General features: G+C 43.0%; 1 protein-coding gene across 1 annotated transcript in view; it reads right to left on the reverse strand.

Moving 5' to 3' along the window:
• TMA16 (translation machinery associated 16 homolog) overlaps positions 1-24,051 on the reverse strand; it is a 130,061-nt gene that overhangs the window by 14,101 nt on the left and 91,909 nt on the right. Inside the window, exon 6 of the mRNA XM_075347373.1 lies at positions 3,983-4,025. Coding sequence (XP_075203488.1) covers positions 3,983-4,025 — 43 coding nt within the window. The remainder of the gene's footprint in view (positions 1-3,982; positions 4,026-24,051) is intronic.

Raw genomic sequence — 24,051 nt, forward strand, 5'->3', positions numbered from 1 at the left:
GAGGTCCAGTACAACATTAATGTACCGTAGGATCCATATAGAGGTGCCGTCAGCCACTGACACAACTATCCGGGCTGACCAGATACCGGAGTGGCTACCCTTGGTGAATGAGTACACTCCTAGACCACCTCAGATGGGAGGGGGAGACAGGCAGCAGAACTCCGCTGTGGGGTCTGCAGGACAGGCTATGGGCTTGGACGCGGCGGGCTGAAACTGGAGTGGTTAAAGAACACACTCCTCGTCATGTTAAAGGCATACTGATGCATTTCTGCCAGCGGGGAACACTTCCCTGATCAGGCGGATGGAGGTCCAGTACAAGAATAATGGACGAAATCCAATCATTCGCATCTGCGTCACCTACGGACGGATCAATGTACATCAAGTAGCGTCCGAGCCCGTGGTAGAGACATCCTCCTCGTCCAGCGAGTCAGCTCGTAATCGGAGCTGCGGGACGGGGAGGACAGGGGACCCTGCGTCTCCCTGTCAGGAGGACGGGGTCCCAGAAGGAGAGTCCCTTGTGAGCTTTGCTGAGCGAAGCAGAAAAACGCCCCTGAGAAGGGGGCTGCATGCTCAGCAGATGCCGGGACAGCCGACCCCTGGAATAGGATTCCTACGGGGGTCAGCCACCGAAACCGGAGCAGCTGGAGGGACCATGAATGAGCTCCCATGTTATGAGCTCGGTAAGGCCGTACGAGACTACCTGCAGTGGATAATAAAAAACAGCCTGCAGTCTCGCTCTGTGACATGCTGCAGAGGTGGGGGACTCTGTCTAGAATGGCTAGAATACCCAAGACAGAGGTTCAGCCTGGGGAGAATCCCGGCTGAGGCATCTTGCCACTATCCACCACATAAGAACCGTTACAGTGTGTCGGTTCAGGCAATATGAGCTTACATGCAGAACATGTAGTGTACAGCCTTGGAGCTTTGCTCCTAGTGTGAGACATGCTGCTGAGGAGGAGATTCTATGATAAAGAATTAACTCCTTCAGAATGCCCTGAGAGTGAATAAAAGTGCACAGCCAGAGGATGTGACTTATCAGGCCACTATATGAGTGCCCTCCGGATTCCAGGCCTGGACCCCCAGCCAGATATTCACTCCCTCTGCACTGCAGAGCAGCCAGCGCCGACCAGAGTACTGAGACGCTGAGAAAATGGCGCCAGAGTGAGGGGGGGGGGCGGGGGTTAACCCAGGAGCGGGAATCGGAGGGCGAAGGAGATGTACAGGGGAGGGAATCATCTCCTCAAAAAGGAGCGTCCTCCCCTGTGCAGAGCGGCCGGCGGACGGCTCTGCAGTGTCCCCCTGCATGCTGACATGCAGGGGAACGAAAACGAAACTAGGCCGCGGCTGAAGCCGGGGCCTAGAGTTATACATGCGGCCGAGAATCAGGCATCATCGGCGCGGTTCCCAGTAAGAAACCGTGGAACCGGCCGGAAATACAGTAAAAGCAGCATTATCAAACATCACTGTCCCCCAGAATAAAAAGTGCCCCACATTGCAGAAGGACCCTCTGAATAACGTCTCTATACTTAGCTTTGAGACGCAGGGCCCAGTCCCTGGTGGGGTGGGGGTCCAGTGCTCCTTCCAGCAGGGTCCTGCACAAGGGCTGCGGATGGAGGCCGGTCTCCTGCAAGGCAGTGAGAACCGTGTTGGCTCCAACTTCAAGCCAGAGCCACTAAGGGATGGTGAAGGAGCGCGGCATGAAGGGCTCCTGCCCTGAAGTCAACCTTAACAGCACCGCCGCCAGGGGGGTGAGAAGGGACATGCCGGGAGTCCAGTGGACCCGCTTTTCTTCCAAATCTTTAGAAAAAATGAAAAATCAAAAGAGAATGCATGTGTGTGTGTGATCCTCCTGACACAAAGCAAGAAACTGGCTAGATCTGGCTAGCAGGGGGTGTATATGCTAGGAGGGAGGAGCTACACGTTTTTGAGTGTAGTAACTTTGTGTGTCCTCCGGGGGCAGTAGCATACACCCATGGTTTGGGTCTCCCATAAGGAACGATAAAGAAATAAGCAGTCACTGAGCCCCAGGTTCTGAAAATGAGAGCGCTACGGGTCATGGAAAATGGCGCAAGGAGTGCGTTACTTTTTTTGGACAAACTTCTCAATTTGTTTTAACCCCTTAGATAAAAGTAAACCTATACATGTTTGGTTTCTACGAACTCGTACCCATCTGAGGCATCACACCGATACATACGTTTTACCATATAGTGAACACGGTGAATAAAATATTCCAAAAACAATAACGCAATTGCACTTTTTTTTGCAATTTTTCCACACTTGGAATTTTTTTGCTGTTTTCCAGTACACTATATTGGAAAACGTATGGTTTCATTTAAAAGTACAACTCGTCCCCCAAAAAACAAGCCCTCACATGGCAAGATTGACGGAAAAATAAAAACGTTATGACTCTCACAAGAAGTGGAGGAAAAAAAACAAAAAATTACCCGGTCATGAAGGGGTTAAAGAGCTGTAATTATTAAACCTTATTACAATTAGGATGTGAATATCCTCAAATTAAAAATGAAGGTCTGCACTTTAAGCCCATGTTGATTTTACAACTGTATCTTACATGTGTTTTGGTAAAAAACTAAAATTCCAAAATGTGAGTCACTATCCAAATATTTCTGGATTTAACTGTAAATTCACACCAACTGTAATTCATACCTGAAAGACAATATATTTGCACTTAGTGTTCTACCTCTGAACTGGGAATCAAAATAGGGAAGAAAAAAAAAATCTCAGCAAGTCCATAAGAGATAATTAATTACTAAACATTGCTTTAACTCCTCAATTACTATTATATGGATGATTTTGGGGTTTGATGTTGCTACACATAAAAAGCACAATAGCATAAGGACATCTACAGGAGCTTTTACAATAGCCCACTCTAAATTCTCTGCTTCCTTCTTGTTGGAATGCATTCTACCAAATTTTAGAGTGTGTCTTTGATGTTTTTTTTGGCTAAAATTGGCAAAAACTATTTGTAAGGTCAGACACTGCTGTTAGATGAGACGACCTGGCTCAGAATCACTGCCTTAGTTCAACCCAACATTGTTGCATAGGGTTGAGGTCAGGATTTTGGTCAATCCAATCAAGTTCTTCCATGCCAAATTCACAAACCATGCCTTTATGAACCATGCTTTATGCACAGGCCATAGTAATACTGGAACAGAAAATGGTCTTCCCCAAACTGTAGCCATGTTCAAAATGTCTTAGCATGCTAAAGCATTCAAATGTCTCTAGGCGAGTCATTAAAAACAACCCGATAGCACTATCCTTCCTCCACCAAACTTTAGAGTTGGCACTATGTAGTGAAACAAATAGCCTTCTCCTGGCATTTGTCAAACCCAGACTTTAATATCAAACTATCAGATGGGGAAGTACGATTCATCACTCCACAAAACACCTCCACTACTCTCCAGAGTCAAGAGTCAATGTGCTCTTCTCACCACTCCAACTGCCTGGTGATGTTAGGCTTCCATGTACTTGATTAGCCATGGAAACCCACGTCATAAAGCCCCATGCACACAATGTTAGTGCGGATGGTAATACCAAAGGAAATTAAGGACCTTGCAATTATTGAGTCACCAAAACATTGGTGACTAGCACCATGGTCATCAACACTTCTTGACTCTTCCCTTACTACATGGTCTTTCATTTTACGGCCAAGTTCCTCAGTGTCCTATACATTTCACTTTTCAATAATAAAAATCCCTTGATTAGGGAATATTTAAAACAGAGAAAAAAATCACGGACTGCGTCATTACATAGTGACATTCTATTATAGGACCACACTCAAATTCAGTGAGGTCTTTAGAACAATATGGATGGGTAGGCATTGGATTTTATACATCTGCGGCAGTGGCACTGTTGGAAAATGTTCAATTCAATTATTAAGAGGTGTGATCAATACTTTTGCCTATAACATGTATACACGATCCAAATTGTAGCATTTGTACCAAAGTATTAAGGGCAATCTTACCTAAAAGTTCTTAAGTTTTTTGCATTCACAATATCTGGGATCTCTGAAAAATAATAAAATAAAAAAGTGTTAGTCAACAGAGTCAATAAAAAACAAAAAAAGAAAACAATAATAACAGATAGATATGTACATACACATATACACACATTTTAGTCCTCACATTTTATTGTGTGTGTGTATATATATATATATATATATATATATATATATATATATATATATATATATATATATATATATATATACACATATATACATACATACACACATATATATATACACACACATACAAACAAACACACCTACAACTAGTTGTTATAAACTACAAGAAATAATGTATACATATAGATCTTTGTAGTAAGTGGTGGAAATTCCTTTCCTGATCCAGCAACACGTCCGGGATAAATGTGAATTAAAAATTCATTTAATTGAAAAAATTATTAAAAACCAATCATCAGAATGACATCCAAAATTTTCTCTTTAAAAAGAAAGCGTCTTACGCGTTTCTGGCCATTGTGGCCCTTAGTCATAGACATGATGTCTATGACTAAGGGCCACAATGGCCAGAAACACGTAAGACGCTTTCTTTTTAAAGAGAAAATTTTGGATGTCATTCTGATGATTGGTTTTTAATAATTTTTTCAATAAAATGAATTTTTAATTCACATTTATCCCGGACGTGTTGCTGGATCAGGAAAGGAATTTCCACCACTTACTGCTTTATATTCCTGAACACGGAATTTGCATCCTTGCACCGTTCTGGGTTTTGGAGTCAGGTGAAATAATATTACGGGTGAGCTGAAAAAAACCTTTCCTTCCTTACTTAATATAGATCTTTGTGTCCTTTTCAGGAGTTGCTCACTTTCTTGCACTCAGTTTCCATAGAAGCACAACTTCCTTTAAAGGCCACGTCTCACTAAGTGACATAGCTAGCGACATCGTTGCTGAGTCACGGTTTTCGTGACACAACAGCGATCTTGCTAGTGATGTCGCTGTGTGTGACATCCAGCAACAACCTGGTCGTTGCTGAATGTCCTGGACCATTTTCTTCAAAGGCGATGTCCTGCTGGGCAGGACGCATCGCTGTATTTGACACTGTGTGACAGGGTCCCAATGACGACAGAGATCGTTATGCAGGTCGCTACTGTGACCTGTATCGTTACTGAGTCGTTGGTAAGGTCTGACTGTGTGACATCTCACCAGCGACCTCCCAGCGACTGACCAGCGATCCTTATCAGGTCACATTGTTTTCGGGATCGCTGGTAAGTCGCTAAATGTGACGGGGTCTTTACAATCGCAGCATTACCTCACTTATTATTTACGTAACGGTAGCACACACAGAGGGAAACTGCAAAGACTATCTCCTTGTCCTAGTGAACAGTAATCAATCATTATGGTGAGACATCTATGTACACAGCTAAGTACTAATCAAAAGAATTCCAACTTGGAATATCTTAATCACTTAAAGGGATTCTGTCACCATGTTTTGCCACCTATTATGAGAGCAGCATAATGTAGGGGCAGAGATCCTGATTTCAGAGATATGTCACTGGGCTGCTTAGTGTAGTTTGATAAAACCACTAATTAATCAGCAGTAGATTATCATTTGAGGACTACTTGGTGTGCTGCTTTTAGTCCTGCATATTCATGAGCTCTGTATAACTGCTAGATCTGCAGCAGAGAAAACACTGATTTTATCAAAATGACAGCAAACATCTCAGTAAGTGACACATCAGTGGAATCAGGGTCTGTGTCTCTACATTATGCTGCTCTCAGGTGGGGGGAGCAAAAACCTGGTGACAGATTCTTCCCTTTAATAAACAGATGTGAAAGGGCCTTAAAGTGTTATTCTATTTTCAGGAATGTTGACCTCAAACACTGTAAAATACCTAAAAACAGTGCACCTAGGGACTCCTCTTCCCTAGGTAAAATGTTGCCTCCGCTGCGTTTAGTCAGATCATCAAATCTCAGAAGGCAACACAGATGATAAACTGATTGGCTACAGCGGTTATGCATGCAGTTGATGTGATGTCACTATTACAGCCAAAACACTGAGACCTGAAAAGTGACAGGTGGCAGCGCTGGATACAGGAAGGTGGGTTTGTTAGGCTAAGTTCACATTTCCGTTGTTTTGCATCAGTCACATTCGTTGCTTGACGCATGTGACTGATGCGCTGTACAACGGATGACAAAGAACAGAATTCTTTGTCGGACTCCGTTGTGTGAGGGGGCGGAGCGTGAGGGGGCGGAGTTCGGGGTGGGTGGAGCAGAGCAGGGCCATGGCACTGAAGACAGGTATAAGCAAAGCACTTTTTGCTTGGTTACCCGATATTTATCTTGGTTACCAGCGAACACCGCTTAGCGCTGGCTCCCTGCACCCGTAACCAGTGTAAATATCGGGTAACTAACCAAAGCGCATTGCTTGGTTACCCGATGTGTATCCTGGTTACGTGTGCAGGGAGCCAGAGAGAGCATGCACAGCAAAATCCTATGGATTGCGCTGCTCAAAAAACGTTACAGGCTGCGTTGCTCCCGCCCGGCGGTCAGTTAAAAAACGACTGACCGCGACGCAGCGGATGCAACGCAGCATCATCAGTCGCAATCCGTCACTAATAGAAGTCTATGGGGAAAAACTGGATTCCTGCAAAATATTTTGCAGGATACCGTAATTCCTCAAGGCGACGGATTGTGACTGATGCAAAACAACGGAAGTGTGAACTTAGCCTTATTGTAGAGTGTTGGAAGTCCAGCATCCTCAGAGTGTAAATTCCCTTTAACAACCAGCCATATTTTTTCTGTGTTTGCCTCAAAACGTTTCAGTAGTCATAATTTTTTTTTTTTTTTTAAAAAAAATGGGCATAAAACAAATAAAATAATATTTTGAACACTTTATGGGGTACAATTACTGTGTCATTTATATATTGTTATATTTAAATTTATGTTTGCAACATAAGTACTAAAAAAAAAGGTGATTTTTTTTTGTTTTTACTTTTAATTGTCCACGTTTCCCACCAAATAACCAGCTGTATTAATATTCTAGGTTATTTAGGTAATGCTTGCTCTCAGAAGTGAGCACTGTTGATCAAAAGCAGGGGAAGTCTCCAACATGCAAAGTGGAGGGAGGTGCACTGTTTCACCGAGCTATGGGTAACATTATGTAGGTTTCTAAAGAAAACCTTAAAGGGAACCTGTCACCACTTTTTTGGCCTATAAGCTGCGGCCACCACCGGGCTCTTTTATACTGCATTCTAACATGCTGTATATGAGATCCCAGGCTGGGGGTATAACCTAAAAAACACTTTATAATACTTACCTAACGGTCGCACTGTGGGCCTTATGGGTGTCTCCGTTGTCCGGTGCCGCCGCCTCCTCCTCTTTCGGCCATCTTCGTCCTCTTTCTGAAGCCTGGGTGCATGATGCGGCTACGTCATACACACTCGCCAGTCCTGCGCAGGCGCACTACAATACTTTGATCTACCCTGCTCAGGGCAGACCAAACTGCGCCTGCTCAGGACCTGAATGCCAGCGAGTGTGTATGACATCAGACCCGTCCAACAACGGACAACGGAGACGCCCATAAAGCCCACCACACGACCGTTAGGTAAGTATTATTAAGTGTTTTTTATGTTATACCCTTGACCTGGGCTCTTATATACAGCATGTTAGAATGCTGTATATAAGAACCCGATGGTGGTGGTCGCAGCTTATAGCCAAAAAAGTGGTGACAGGTTACCTTTAAGGGTCTGTGCGCACTGGGAAAATGTGTTTCTCAAGTAAAATACACACCCTCTGGCAGAATTCCGTACCTGCAGCAAAAAAATGCACCAAAAACGCACCCAAAATCTGCAAGCGGTTTTACCGTTGTTTGTTGCAGTTTTTCCGTAAGTTGGTCCCTGCAGTTTTTAACCATTATTTAATGGCAAAACTACAGGTCCCTGTGGAAAAGAAGTGACATTCAGTGTGCGCACAGGGCCTAAAAAGGTTTAGTTAAATGGTCTTCAGTCTACACAAATACTATAGAAGCCTAAGGAACAAGCACAAAATAAAGCAAGGCAAGGGGGACAGCGTCCGGACTGTGAACTGTCTGCTAGTGAAGTAGAGTAAGGCCCTGTGCGCACGCTGCGTTTTTGCGCATTTTTCAGGTGCAGTTTTGGTCTCAAAACTGCTTGCATTTCCTTCCCCAGCAAAGTCAATGAGATTTCATTTTTGCTGTGCACACGTTGCAGTTCTTTTGGGCTGCATCTTTGTGGTGACCACAAAGATGCACCATGTCAATTCTTTATGTGTTTTTTGCTAGCATTTTTGAGCCCTTCCACTCAATAGATTTAACTTACAAAATGCATTGGGCAAAAACGCGGTACAAAACGCACAAAAACGCATCAAACAATTCATAAAACGCATGTGTTTTTTGGATTCATTTTTGCCCAAAACGCTGCATTTTTGTAGTCACCATGTGCGCACATAGCCTAAGGCTATGTGCGCACGTGTGCGTATTGCATGCAGTTACGCTGCATTCTGCACCGCAGCGTAACTGCATGCGTCCTGCTCCCCCAGCACAATCTATGAAGATTGTGCATGAGACGTGCGCACGTGGCGTATTAGAACGCAGCGATTCGGCTGCTGCCCGAAGCGTGCGTTCTAAGAAGTGACATGTCACTTCTTTTGTGCGCTTTGTATGCTGTCTATAGGGAGAGGCAGCATGCAGAGTGCACGAATTCTACAGGCACCAGGCGCTTCAGAACAGAGCTTTTCAGCTGCTCTCTGAAGCGGACCTTTTGTGTGCGGTGCAGAGCGCACATAGCCTAACAGAGCACCTTGGTGGAAACATTACGTAGCATACAAAGATCAGCGTTAACACTAGAAGTCCCAGAGAGGGGTCATTTAACATTTCTACCTTTGGAACCCAGAGACGGGTCAAATGACCTGAAGGATTTTAGATAACATCCTATAATCACCGTCTTTTGTTCTGTAATTAAGGCCATTACTGTCGCACCACAGGAGGGAGGAGGTTGTTTTCCATTGAGTTTAGCCATTTAGTTTCTAGTTAGTTCTATGCAATTTATCATCAGTCATTTGACCCTCTTTCGGGACTTCAGGGGGAGCTCGAAATTTCAGGGACTTCTAGTGTTACACCTGCAGGCCTTGAATATAACAACTTCAGAGCAAATGTAGCCTACGGATCTTTTAAGATTTAGTAGAACAATAAAATATGCAGGATGACTTCACTCGCCAAGTGCAATGCTTTTCATTGTGCACTATTGTCAACCACTTACTATCAACTACATAAAAGGATATAAAATTAGTCATAAACAGATTGCTAAGTAACGAGTATCCAAGGGCAAATATCATATTTCCATGTACTCTGTTATCATAGTATTTTTCATAATTTTAAATTAAGAGAAATAAAATCAATAAAGGCCCTTTTCTCTTACTTTGTAAACAGTCCATTAATTGTACAGTTCCACAGTTACGCTATGAAACAAACCACAGCTTACAGCGATCCCTGAAGTGAGATCACATTAAAGATTCTCTTCTGGGTAGTATTGGCTTTTTTAGCAGAAAGCAGATGGATGATTGAATTAACAAGACTTTATGAAAGGTCAGGATTGGATAACATACTTTGTGAGTCATTTTTTTTTACTTCTCACACTGGGTGACATTCTATCAAAAGGGAAACAGAATGTGTTTTGTAATTTTTAGAGTAAAATGGTATAGATTTATCTATAGAATAATAAATGTGTTTTGCCCTAAAGACCCGAACATAAAATATCTCATAAAAGATGATCACATACAGAATCACAGAATAGAACTGAAGTCTTAACTTTACATACACCCTAGGGACAATCATTAAAACACCGTTTTTCACAATAGCTGACATTTAGTCTTAGTACACATTCCCCATCTTAGGTCACTTAGGATCACTCTTATATTTCAAGAATGTGAAATGCCAGAATAATGCTAGAGACAATGATTTATTTCAGCTTTCTTCACATGCCCAGAGGCTCAGAAGTTTACATACACATGGATATTTCATAGCTTTGCCTTTATATTCTCTATCTTGGGTCACACGTTTCAGGCAGCCTACCACAAGAACTTGCTGGAATTTTGGCCCATTTTTCCTGGCAGAACTGTCCGTATATTTTCTGCAGGATTTAGGTCAGGGCTTTGTGTTGGCCACTCCATAACCTGAACTATGCTATCCTTAAGCCCTTATGCCACAACTTTGGATGCATGTTTGGGGTCATTGTCGATTTCAAAGACTTAGGGGCACTCTGCACACTACGACATCGCAGGTGCCCATGTCGGTGGGGTCAAATCGAAAGTGACGCACTTCCGGCGTCGCTCTCGACATCGTAGTGTGTAAAGCATTTTTGATACGATTAACGAGCACAAAAGCGTCGTAATCGTATCATCGGTGTAGCGTCGATCATTTCCATGAATTGGGAAAGACCGATGTTACGATGTTGTTCCTCGTTCCTGCGGCAGCACACATCGCTGTGTGTGAATCCGTAGGAGCAAGGAACATCTCCAACCTGCGTCCCGGCCGGCTATGCGGAAGGAAGGAGGTGGGCGGGATGTTTACGTCCTGCTCATCTCCACCCCTCCGCTTCTATTGGCCGCCTGCCGTGTGATGTCGCTATGATGCCACACGACCCGCCTCCTTAGGAAGGAGGCGGTTCGCCGGCCAGAGCGACGTCGCAGGGCAAGTGAGTGCATGTGAAGCTGCCGTAGCGATAATGTTCGCTACGGCAGCTATCACCATGATATTGCAGCTGCAACGGGGGCGGGGACTATCGCGCTCGGCATCGCAGCATCAGCTTGCGATGTCGTAGTGTGCAAAGTGCCCCTTATTTTTCCTTCTTGGCTAATGACTTGAGATCTTTCAATATCTCCACATAATTTTCCTTCCACATAATACCATATCTTTTGAGTCCTTGCTGCTGTAAAGCAACTTCCACCACATAATTTTGCCGCCTTGTCCGCCACGGTTGAGATGGTGTCCTTTGTTTTTAAGCCTCCTTCTTTTTCTTCAATTTTAGTTTCATCAGATCAGAGCACATTTCTTTAAAAAGTTTGAAGTATGATCTTTGACCCGATGTGCAGGAGCAAACTGTAACTTGGCAATTTTATGGTAGTTTTGCAGCAGTGGCTTCTTTCTTGTTGAGCGGCCATTATTATTATTATTATTATTTATTATTATAGTGCCATTTATTTCATGGCGCTTTACATGTGAAAGGGGTATACATAATAGGGACAAGTACAATAATCATAAACAATACAAGGCACAGACTGGTACAGGAGGATAGAGGTCCCTGCCTGCGAGGGCTCACAGTCAGCTCATATCGGTATAAAGACATGTTTTACTGTTGGTATTGAACGATACTTTTGCGCTTCCTCCAGGTTCTTCACAAAGTGTTTTGTTCCTGTTCTTGGAACCCTTTTTATTTTTCACACCCAAGAAAGTTAAATCCTGAAGAGGGGTGTTTTGTCACCTAAAGATAGATGGTGGCATGTTGTAAAACTTGCATATTTGTATAAATTATTTTGTATTCTGTGGCTAAACGCTCCTTAGGCTATGTGCCCACGTGGTAAGGGCTCTGTCACACAGATAAATCTGCGGCAGATCTGTGGTTGCAGTGAAATTGTGGACAATCAATGCCAGGTTTGTGACTGTGTACAAATGGAACAATATGTCCATGATTTCACTGCAAGCACAGATCTGCCAAAGATTTATCTCTGTGGGTGACGGGGCCTTAAGTGTCCTGCGGATATATCCACAGGACTTTCCACAGAAGCAACCAGAAATCTGCAGCACAACTTTGTCTGTTTCAATGCTGCGGTTTTATTGCGGAATGTCCTGTGGATATGCTGCAGTCATTCTGCATTGAGAATAAAGTACTATGGCTTCGGCACTGCATCCTCAATACAGAACAAGTGCTGGAGTGATCAGAGAGTTCATACTTACCTTCATCATGCAGCACTTCACTTTCCGGCCGTGTCTGTCAGTGTCTGCACTTTGCAGGAGAAGGTGGGTGGGCCTTAACTAGCTCCGGCTGTCACATGTTCGTAACTCGTGCAATGAGCACAGCAGTTCCAAAATGCCATAGAAATGGCTAGGGACTCGCTGTACTGCGGATTTTTGAAAAATCCGCAGAATTTCCGAGAAAAAAATCGAGGCAAATTCTGCTAATTTTCCGCAGCGTGGGCACATAGCCATAGGCGAGCTTTGCACACTACGACATCGCAGGTGCGATGTCGGTGGGGTCAAATCGAAAGTGACGCACATCCGGCGTTACTTGCGATGTCGTAGTGTGTAAATCCTAGATGATACGATGAACGAGCGCAAAATCGTCGTCATCGTATCATCGCTGCAGCCTCCGACATTTCCATAATGCCGGGGGAGCGACAGGTACGATGTAGTTCCTCGTTCCTGCGGCCGCACACATCGCTGTGTGTGAAGCCGCAGGAGCGAGGAACTTCACCTTACCTGCCTCCCGGCTGCAATGAGAAGGACGGAGGTGGGCGGGATGTTTACATCCTGCTCATCTCCGCCCCTCCACTTCAATTGGCCGCCTGCCGTGTGACGTCACTGTGACGCCGCACGACCCGCCCCCTAAGGAAGGAGGCGGGTCGCCGGCCAGAGGGACGTCGCATGGCAGGTATGTGCGTGTAAAGCTGCCGTAGCGATAATAATCGCTACGGCAGCTTTCACTATATATCGAACGTGCGACGGGGGCGGGACTATCGCTGCAGCATCGGTAACACATTATTACCGATGTCGCAGCGTGCAAAGCCCGCCTTAATCACAATGCCATTGATAGATTTGTAAAAGGGCCTTCAAAGTGTTAATCAGAATGCTCATATCAATGTTTATGGTGTCTAAAGCCTGCTTTACAGGTTACGATTTCGCATACGATATCGTATGCAATCGTAACCGCCCCCATCGTATGTACGGCACGGTCAATTTTGTTGAATGTGCCGCACAAACGATTAACCCCCGTCACACGTACTTACCCGTCCATACGACCTCGATGTGGGCAGCGAACGTCCACTTCCTGGAGTGGGAGGGACGTTCGGCGTCACATCAACGTCACGCGGCAGCCGGCCAATAGAAGCGGAGAGGCGGAGATGAGCGGGACGTAAACATCCTGCCCACCTCCTTCCTTCCGCATTGCTGGCCGGGAGCCGCAGGACGCAGGTAAGATCTGTTCATCGTTCCCGGGGAGTCACACACTGTGATGTGTGCTACCCTGGGTACGATGAACAACCTGACGTTCAATTTATGAGGAATGAACGACGTGTGTGCGATGAACGTTTTACCGTTTATTCGCAATCACACGTACCTGTTACACACTACAATGTACCTTACGATGCCGGATGTGCGTCACTTACGACGTGACCCCGCCGACACATCGTAAGATATATTGTAGTGTGTAAAGCGGGCTTTAAAGGGGTTGTCCACTACTTTACATGTCCATTTCATGGGAACCAACTGCCATAGATAAGCACATCACTAAATACTTTGCTTTGTCATATCCTGCTGTAACCTGAGCTGCTCTTCTGGCCACATGATCTCTGGCTGAGAATCTCCTGACTTCCTGTGATATAACATCAGATATTCCTGACTTTTGGGCTCTGGAAACTGAGAGGTGTGGGCTTGTTGTATGGATGGGCAGGGTTGGCAGCATGGCTGAGTGGGGCTTCCAACATAGATGGGAGGGGTTGCATTTAGCAGAGCTCACTCGGTTTCTGTGAATACTGGAAGCTCTCTCTGTAGACCCAGCTTTTCCTTGCATCTGTATGTATACAGTAGGGTGTATATACTCATGTACACGCTACTGGATACCCTGTGTAGTGTATGCAAATCCTAAGGTATTCCTTTTATTATATGAATACATTCACCTCTCTATCCATCCATCCATTAAATCCCATCATCCAAGCCAGGTGACGGTGAATAGGGTATAATCTTTACTGTAAAAGGTTGGTGTAATGGTGCTTTATCCATTACTTCTAGTCTATTCTATGCAGTGTCATGTAAAGGAGATCGTGCTTCGTCTGAGTGACTATGTGGGAGAAATGTGAGGGGTTTAGGGGGAGTAACAGGTTTGTACCCACTGCTGGCATGCCACTCAGGACAAGGAATGATGGGAAATGTAGTAGAAAAGGATCAGAGGATTCTGGGGAGGAAGTGATCGCAATGACAACAAAACTAGAGATGGCTGAATAGTAACTATTTGTGTTCGGATAATGCTTACCGAATACCGAGTACTATTCCAGGATTCGTCACGGCAAGAAAAATGCTTGGGTTTCCCTTTGCCTTGTATTAGGTTCGTTATGTATGACAAATACTGGAACAGTACTTTGGGATTCGTTACAAATAGTCACTATTCGCCCATCACTAAACAGGATATGAAATTTGGCACAGAAGGTAAATGGGGGACCTTCAGGGGTGTTAACCTTAAGCATTTTTGGCAAAAACAGTAACTGGTTCATGGTAGTAAACAACCTCTTTAAAGTTTAAAGGCTCCTGAAAGCACATGAAATTTCCTATTGTAGTACAGCCATTAGGAGGTGCTGGTAATCATCCTTCTCTACGCATATTGTAGGGTAAGATCAGACAGAGTAAAGCAACTCCAGGCTAACAAGTGAGATACAGTGTCTCTAGGTTGGAGGGTGGAGTGGATAGCTGGAGTCCCAAATGGGGTATAAATGACCTCTGACACAGAGGGGAGGAAATCAGGAGATGGAAGAGTAGAGTTTGTTGCCATTCAGGGTTGAGTCCATGAGCAAGCTAGGAAATACCAGAGAGGACATTGCAAGGAGACGAGGGCCACACCACGGTGCCATAGCCACAAGGCACTTTGTGAAGGGTTCCTATCTGGTAGTTATTACATGATGGAATAAAGTTTTGTCTCTTTGCTGTATTATTGTAATGATTTGGTTTATTTCTTTGTTATTATTTATCTTTTGTTAGCAATTTTATACTGCACATTTAATTCTGGGTATAAAAATCATATCTTTTAATACACTATATATTGGTGTGATTTCTTTGATGACCATTCCCTAGACTCTACCTAGGGATATTGTTGTTGTGCAATATTCTTATCATTTGATATTGGTATTGTCAATAATATCTTGATTATTCGAGATAATGGTATTTCTTACAGTGGTACCTTAAGGCGTTTGGAAATTGGTCTCAAGGACGTAGCAAACGTGTGGAGGTCCACAATCCTTGACCTAATGTTTTAATTTTTTTCATGTCAAGCATTGATTCAAGTAGATTTTTAATGAGTAACCATAGTTTTTCTTAATAAATCAATACCAGGAATGAAAATAAAAACACTTTATAATATATCAAATGAAATTTGCTTCTTTCTGGACTGATCATTAATTCTCAAAACTCTCAATTCAAGGGTAAAATCTGTTTTCAGTGAAAACATTTTCCCATTACTGAAATAGATGACAGTTGTTGCTTCTAAAATTCTATGTAAAACTGTAAATGACAATTCAGGAGAACTTGTAGCATAATGTCTGTACTGTAATGTCTGTCTCCTACCCCTTTCTCCAAAGAATTTTAAAAGCATCAACTGTTTCCCATGAATTGAGAGGGAAGGATCAGTCCAAAAGGAGAAAGCAGCAGGACTCTCACATAAGATGTATTTCAAAGTTGCTTACTTTCAAGTGTATTACTCGTATTGACTTATGAAATAAAAATTAAAATAGCGTTTACTCTTTATAGTGGACCATAAAATTGTGCCACAAGTGCACCTTTGTTTAACACAAATGATGTCAAGTAGTTTATCAGAAGCTTCTAAAACCATAGTGTCATATTCTGGAACTTTCCACGCAATTTTAAAGCACAGCCAACTGTAATTTTGATATACTGAATTAAAAAAATATAATTGTCCCTTTGTTAATATTTGGAGGTAAAATTTCTTGTTTCATATACAAAGTAGACATCCTAAACGAACTAAAATTATACTTTGTTGACCTATAATTTGTGAAGGATGTAAATCAACGTGAAAAAGACTGAAAAGACAAAGGGCGCTAATAGGGCACTAACGTTATAAATGTTTGTAGAATAAATATCAGATGTGCTCACCTGATACAGTTGTGAAAATAGTCACAACTGCTAAAGAAAGCATGTAGGTTACGGCTGCAGCATGCACCACGGAGTTAGCGTCAAAAGATCAAATAGACGTGGACTCCTATGCTGTCGTAAGAAGATGGTCAGCAGTAATGGTTAAATATGATTTTATTACGCGTTTCAGAGATCACATTTCCTTCCTCAGATAAATCACACATGTACATGGTTACACTACTCAATGGAGCCTATATATAGCCTTGTGGATTTAAAAAGAAAGGCGCGCAAGGTAACAGAAAGTCACCGGACATACTGATAAAATCATGTTCAACCATCACTGCTGACCATCTTCTTACGACAGCATGGGAGTCCACTTCTGTTTGAAATTTTGATGTGAAGGAGGTAAATAGCAGTTTTAAATACTTCAACCAAAGTGTATGGACATGTATCATTTCAATGGGAAAACAAATTTAAATGGGATTAGTCATATAAATTAGGGAATAACAAATAGCAGTTCCATAGTACACACCATAGGCAGAGATTTACACAGTACATTCAATATGTTTAGATATTCATAGTAATAATAATAATTATTATTATTATTCACTTATATAGCGCTATTGATTCCACATTGCTTTACATACATTGGCAACACGGTCTTCATTGGGGCTCACAATCTAAGTTCCCTATCAGTATGTTTTTGGAGTATGGAGGAAACCGGAGAACCCAGAGAAAACCCACGCAAACACGTGGAGAACATACAAACTCCTTGCAGATGTTGGCCTTGGTGGGATTTGAAACCAGGACCCCAGTGCTGCAAGACAGCAGTGCTAACCACTGAGCCACCATGCCGCCCACCGTACATACCATATGTAGAGGTCTCCACAGTACACACCATTCTAGTGATTTCCTAAGTACACACCATACGTAGAGATTACCACCGTACATACAATACGTAGAAATTGCCATAGTACATGCCATACGTATATTTTTCAACAGTACAAACAATACATAAAGACCTCAACACTAGATACCATATGTACAGATTTCCACAGCACATACATAATAAGTAGAGATTTCTAAAGTGCTTTATATGTACCTATAGCTACAGTAGATGACACAGTAGAGGGGGAAATAAAACTACACCCAACGGTAGTCACTGGTAAATGTATTAACATTTTACTACCTTATCTGGGCATGCTGTGTGTGTGTGTGTGTGTGTGTGTGTGTGTGTGTGTGTGTGTGTGTGTGTGACATAGTCAGACACATTCTGTTTAATTTAAGAAGCAGGGACTCAACCTCACAAAGCCTATGCGGACAATGCAAGAACTGCTAAAAATTAGAAAGATGAAGGACTCTGATATACCATGTATTAGACATAAAAGAGGGCCTCATACACCGTCTGTTAAAATTATTAGGTAGTTGGACTCCTAGACTAGTAAAGCAGCTGCACTATATGCAAGGGCAACCAAAAATTAGAAGGAGGTGCTCCAATACACATTAGAAGACACGTAGAGGATAGCCACAGAATAAAATGTTTTCCCATTATTAAGGAGTGGGACTCCTTGAGTAGCAAAGCCTATGCACTCTGTGTAGAGGGCAGCCAAAAATTAGAAGAACTGCAATACACCCTGGAATATATGTAGAGGAGGGCCTCAGATTTTTTTCCCCATTACTAAGGAATTTGCAAAGAAAAAAAAAAAAGGAGGAATTGCAATACACCCTGGAAGACACATAGAGGAGGGCCTCAGAATACAATTTTTTTTCCCATTAATAAGGAGTGGGGCTCCTTGACCAGTAAAGCCTATGCACTATGTGCAAGGGCTGCCAAAAATTAGAAGGACGTACTCGTGTAAAATAGGTATCGTGGATTAGTGGGTTTCTTTTATTCCCACAGAAAGCAGAATTTTAAACTAGCCCACGGCCTCAGTGTCCACTTCCCTGTCCCTTACCAGATTAAATTAGGTAGCTCATATATGCCTGCAAAATTTATGGTATTAATAGGGAATTAAATATATATAGCCCTGAAAAGAGACTTTTGGTTTTATGTTTGAGCAGTATAGACTGAAAGGCTTTAATTGCTGCCTGTAATCCAAAACTATCCTTCCTCCAGCATCTCTCCCTACACATAACACAGCAAAGAAGGGTATTGTAATAAGTGTGTCCTGCTCTGGGAAGACCTCTGGCGAATATGGGACCAGAAGGTCACATTGCCTTATTAGGTGCTGAGCTATACCTTGTATTAAAGGGAATCTACTTTCTTTTAGTGCTGTAGGGGTTAAACTCTTTCCTATCTGGCTGTCCTTTTTAGCCTTAATCACACGTGCAGCTCTTTTGTGATCAATCCCCTTCACTATAAAAACCTCATGTCTTACGATTTAGCGCCTGTTATAGAATTTCATTCTTATGCTGACCATTTTGGAAGGAGCCTGTTACTGGAAGAAGCTGAGTTATCATGACTATTGTAGCTGTGATGTTTAGCTGCATTGGAGGACCTTGTGAGTGTTTTCCCTCTTGTGTCTATCTTTTCTGTTTGTCTCCCGTACCTAATGTTATATTATTGCAGTGCTGAGAGTAGTGTGTTCGGTGGCTTTCTCACTAGCAAGGGTGAATTCAGGGCAAGCGAGAGTCTAGGCACTTGGCGGCGACAGGGGAAAAGACCTGTATAGGAACGTTTGGAAGCGTAGTGTACAAACTCAGGTCAGTTGCAGGAGGCATCCTCTCTCCCCTCTTCCTATAGCCAGGGCCTTCCTTCTATACCATTCCCATTGTTACCTTTGTGTTGTGCTGCATGCTGAGCATCTGTACACTCTGGAGTGACAAATATTAATAGGGAATACAATAGATGCAGCCCTGACAATGGATTTTTGGTTTTGGGGTACAGCAGCAAGTACTGTAAGGCTATAATCTGGACTGTGTGAGCAAGGAAGTAATTCCGAAACGCGGCTGTTCATATTTTAATCTATTTTAACATGGTTTGAATAAAAATATAAAACTTTTTTATCTACTATGGATGTCGCTGCTGGACCCTATTTTTGCTGTAAGGCTATAATTATTATTATTATTTATTATTGTAGCACCATCAATTCCATGGCGCTTTACATGTGAAAGGGGTGTACATAATAGGGAAAAGTACAATGATCATAAATAATACAAGACACAAACAGGTACAGGAGGAGAGAGGTCCCTGCCCGTGAGGGCTCACAGTCTACAAGGGATAGGTGAGGATACATGCCTGTGATATATGCCTGTAATCCAAACCTATCCCTTCTGCAGCAGCTCTCCCTAAACTGAATGCAGTAAACAGCGGAACAGAATACATGTAGCCCTGACAAGGGACTTTCGGTTTTAGGCTATGTGCGCACGTTGCGTACAGTCACTGCACAATTTTCTGCAGCGATCTGAAGAGCACATGTGCTCTTTAAATCGCTGCAGAAATGTCCGTAGTGAAAAAAAAAAAAAAGCCGACTCCATGCGCTCTGCCTGCAGGTCCTGCCATAGACAGAGCAGGAGCTGCCGGCAAAGCGCACGGAAGAAGTGACATGTCACTTCTTAGAACGCAGCGCTTCGGCAGTAGCCGAAGCGCTGCGCGCTAAAACGCCACGTGCGCACGGCCCCTGCACAATCTCCATAGAGATGCAGGGGACGCAGGACGCATGCAGTTACGCTGCGCTACAAAGCGCAGCGTAACTGCATGTATTTACGCAACGTGCGCACATAGCCTTAGGTTGCAGCAGCAGTATAACTATTGAAGCGCTGTTTTGCAATAAACTCAGCCTATATGCCTGTTCTAATCCCTAACAATCCCTACCTCTACAGCTATCCCTACAATGAATATAACTAAAAGCAGTATTAATAGGGAATAGCATAGATATACAGTTAGGTCCAGAAATATTTGGACAGTGACACAAGTTTTGTTATTTTAGCTGTTTACAAAAACATGTTCAGAAATACAATTATATATATAATATGGGCTGAAAGTGCACACTCCCAGCTGCAATATGAGAGTTTTCACATCCAAATCGGAGAAAGGGTTTAGGAATCATAGCTCTGTAATGCATAGCCTCCTCTTTTTCAAGGGACCAAAAGTAATTGGACAAGGGACTCGAAGGGCTGAAATTAACTCTGAAGGCGTCTCCCTCGTTAACCTGTAATCAATGAAGTACTTAAAAGGTCTGGGGTTGATTACAGGTGTGTGGTTTTGCATTTGGAAGCTGTTGCTGTGACCAGACAACATGCGGTCTAAGGAACTCTCAATTGAGGTGAAGCAGAACATCCTGAGGCTGAAAAAAAGAAAAAATCCATCAGAGAGATAGCAGACATGCTTGGAGTAGCAAAATCAACAGTCGGGTACATTCTGAGAAAAACGGAATTGACTGGTGAGCTTGGGAACTCAAAAAGGCCTGGGCGTCCACGGATGACAACAGTGGTGGATGATCGCCGCATACTTTCTTTGGTGAAGAATAACCCGTTCACAACATCAACTGAAGTCCAGAACACTCTCAGTGAAGTAGGTGTATCTGTCTCTAAGTCAACAGTAAAGAGAAGACTCCATGAAAGTAAATACAAAGGGTTCACATCTAGATGCAAACCATTCATCAATTCCAAAAATAGACAGGCCAGAGTTAAATTTGCTGAAAAACACCTCATGAAGCCAGCTCAGTTCTGGAAAAGTATTCTATGGACAGATGAGACAAAGATCAACCTGTACCAGAATGATGGGAAGAAAAAAGTTTGGAGAAGAAAGGGAACGGCACATGATCCAAGGCACACCACATCCTCTGTAAAACATGGTGGAGGCAACGTGATGGCATGGGCATGCATGGCTTTCAATGGCACTGGGTCACTTGTGTTTATTGATGACATAACAGCAGACAAGAGTAGCCGGATGAATTCTGAAGTGTACCGGGATATACTTTCAGCCCAGATTCAGCCAAATGCCGCAAAGTTGATCGGACGGCGCTTCATAGTACAGATGGACAATGACCCAAAGCATACAGCCAAAGCTACCCAGGAGTTCATGAGTGCAAAAAAGTGGAACATTCTGCAATGGCCAAGTCAATCACCAGATCTTAACCCAATTGAGCATGCATTTCACTTGCTCAAATCCAGACTTAAGACGGAAAGACCCACAAACAAGCAAGACCTGAAGGCTGCAGCTGTAAAGGCCTGGCAAAGCATTAAGAAGGAGGAAACCCAGCGTTTGGTGATGTCCATGGGTTCTAGACTTAAGGCAGTGATTGCCTCCAAAGGATTCGCAACAAAATATTGAAAATAAAAATATTTTGTTTGGGTTTGGTTTATTTGTCCAATTACTTTTGACCTCCTAAAATGTGGAGTGTTTGTAAAGAAATGTGTACAATTCCTACAATTTCTATCAGATATTTTTGTTCAAACATTCAAATTAAATGTTACAATCTGCACTTGAATTCTGTTGTAGAGGTTTCATTTCAAATCCAATGTGGTGGCATGCAGAGCCCAACTCGCGAAAATTGAGTCACTGTCCAAATATTTCTGGACCTAACTGTAGGTCTGACAAGGGACTTTTGGTTATAGGGTGCAGCAGCAAGGGCTGTAAGGCTCTAATCTCTGTCTATATGCTTTTATTCCAAACCTATCCCTCCTCCAGCAGCTAGCCCTACAGTGAATACGGATAACAGTGATTTGACTTCAAAAAAGGACAGAAATTAACCATGAAAAGGACTTTTGGTTTTAGGTTGCCGCAGCAGTATAACTATAAAAGTCCTTTTTTCCAATAAGCCCTGCCTATATGTCTACTCTAATCCATAACTTTCCCTCCTCCAGCAGCTACCACTACGGTAAATGCAGCTAACAGAAGAATTAAAAAAGTTGTCCGACAAATTCCAATTTTTTTAAGCTAATCTGTGCTTTATTGTCATCTAAAACATTCCTACATTATTTTTTTTTGTTACTAACGTTTGTTCCTCTTGAATTATCCCTTTATTCTCTGCAGCCTCTTTTTTACCTGCAGCTCAAGCAAACTTGACTTTTTTTCTTTCCTTGGTTGCCAAACTCACAGTCAGAGCTGGCACCATCCGTCCTCACTGTCCAGCCCCACCCTCTGCACTCATTGACTGTCAGTATTCTGCTCAGCACTGATCGCTCCAGTATTGGAAATACAGAGCAGTGATACTACCTCTCATCTGTAGCAGCACAATCTCCTCACATCACATCCATCGCACATATAATGTAGTATGTGCCCATCCTGTAGTATTGCACCCATCCTATTGTAATATGTCCCATCCTTCTGCTCTTCCTATAGTAATGTTCCCTTTCCTGCTTATCCTATAATAATGTCCCCTTTCTAGGTCCTCTTCTTATAGTAATGTTCCCTCTCCTGGTCCTTTTTCATAGTAATGTCCCCTTTCCTGGTCCCCTTCTTATAATAATGTTACCTTTCTAGGTCCTCTTCTTATCATAATGTCCCCTTTCCTGGTCTTCTTGTAGCAATGCTCCATTCTGTAGTATTGTCCCCTATTGTGCCATTCTTCACACACGCAAAAAAAAAAAAACAAAGACAAATTCTTCTCACCTATCCTTGCTCCCTCGGTGGCCTGTTTCCTGCTTCTTGAAAGCTGCCAGGTGCAGGGGCCGCCACTGACAGCACTTTATATCAGAGGACAGATTCCCAGGCGCTGCACAGGATGAGCTCTCAATACAGCTACTCCAATGATCCGCTGCTGGTCTCTGATTGGCTGGCTGATCATTGTAGTAGCTATATGCAGAGCTCACATCTGCATAGCGCCCAGAAATCTGTCCTCTGATATAAAGCACTGACTGGATGGCCCCAGCACAGGCAGCAATCAGCAAGGGGTCTGCGGCTCTGCGCGCCGCAAGCAGCATCAGGGGCCACCTGCAGCCTACGCACTCTACGAGTCTTTGAGACCACTGCACTATGGGATATGTGGAAGAGTGCGGGGAAGTGGGGTGGGGACTCGACGCACTGTCAACAAGGTCCTGCTCCTGTCAACGTGACGTTACAGGAAGCAGCAAAATCACAGCAGGAGCGGTCACATGACCGCTCTGAGCCGGGGGAGAGGGGCTGACAGATGGGCAGGTAGGTAGTCACTCACTATCTACGGACCTGCCCCAATGTAGCCCAATAGTGAAATAACAAAAAAAAACGCAAAATAAGCCGGATAACCCCTTTAATAGGGAATACTTATTAATAAATAGGTAAATATACCTATAAATATACCGCCTGTATATTTGCTTAAATTTCAGTTTTACTAGAATGCATGCAGTGGTTAGAACATTAAGGGGCCAATTCAGCAAAACTTTTACGCCACAATAGTGACGTAAACGTTGTGCAAGGTCTCAAAATACTTGTGCAACACGGGGTGAAGAATGGGCAGCTTTACGATCTATGAAAATAAAGAGCCACATCCACAACTACCACAAAAGACTTCAAGCTGTTATTGATGTTAGAGGGGACAATACACGGTATTAAGAACTGGGGTATGTGAACTTTTGATCAGGGTCATTTGGATGTTTTTGGTTGTCATGATTTAAAAAAGAAAACACAGTAGTTTGACGATAAATCACTTCACCGAACCACTAACCATGAGTGGAAAAAAGAGTTTGCTCATATTCTCTGAAAAAAGGGCAAGAAAGCAAAATATCTGCCGGGGTATGTTAAATTTTGAGCACAACTGTATAGAACGGGTGCATGCCAATGCATGGATAATTGCAAGTTCAAATAGTATAGGCGTAAATACCCACAGAAAACAGTGAATTACTAATTATAATAGTATGCTTAGAATACCTATGTGGCAGCAGTGATAGTAATATATGTATCATCCCTTTGCATAGACCATTAAGATCAGCAACATTATCTTATTGTATGACTTTACAGTGCCTTGCAAAAGTATTCACCCCCTTGGCATTATACCTATTTTGTTACATTACAACCTGGGTTTAAATATTTTTGTAATCTGATTTGTGTATGATGCATCAGTACTAA

Source organism: Anomaloglossus baeobatrachus, chromosome 1, assembly GCF_048569485.1.
Source record: "Anomaloglossus baeobatrachus isolate aAnoBae1 chromosome 1, aAnoBae1.hap1, whole genome shotgun sequence".
In the NCBI taxonomy this organism is placed as follows: Eukaryota; Metazoa; Chordata; class Amphibia; order Anura; family Aromobatidae; genus Anomaloglossus; species Anomaloglossus baeobatrachus.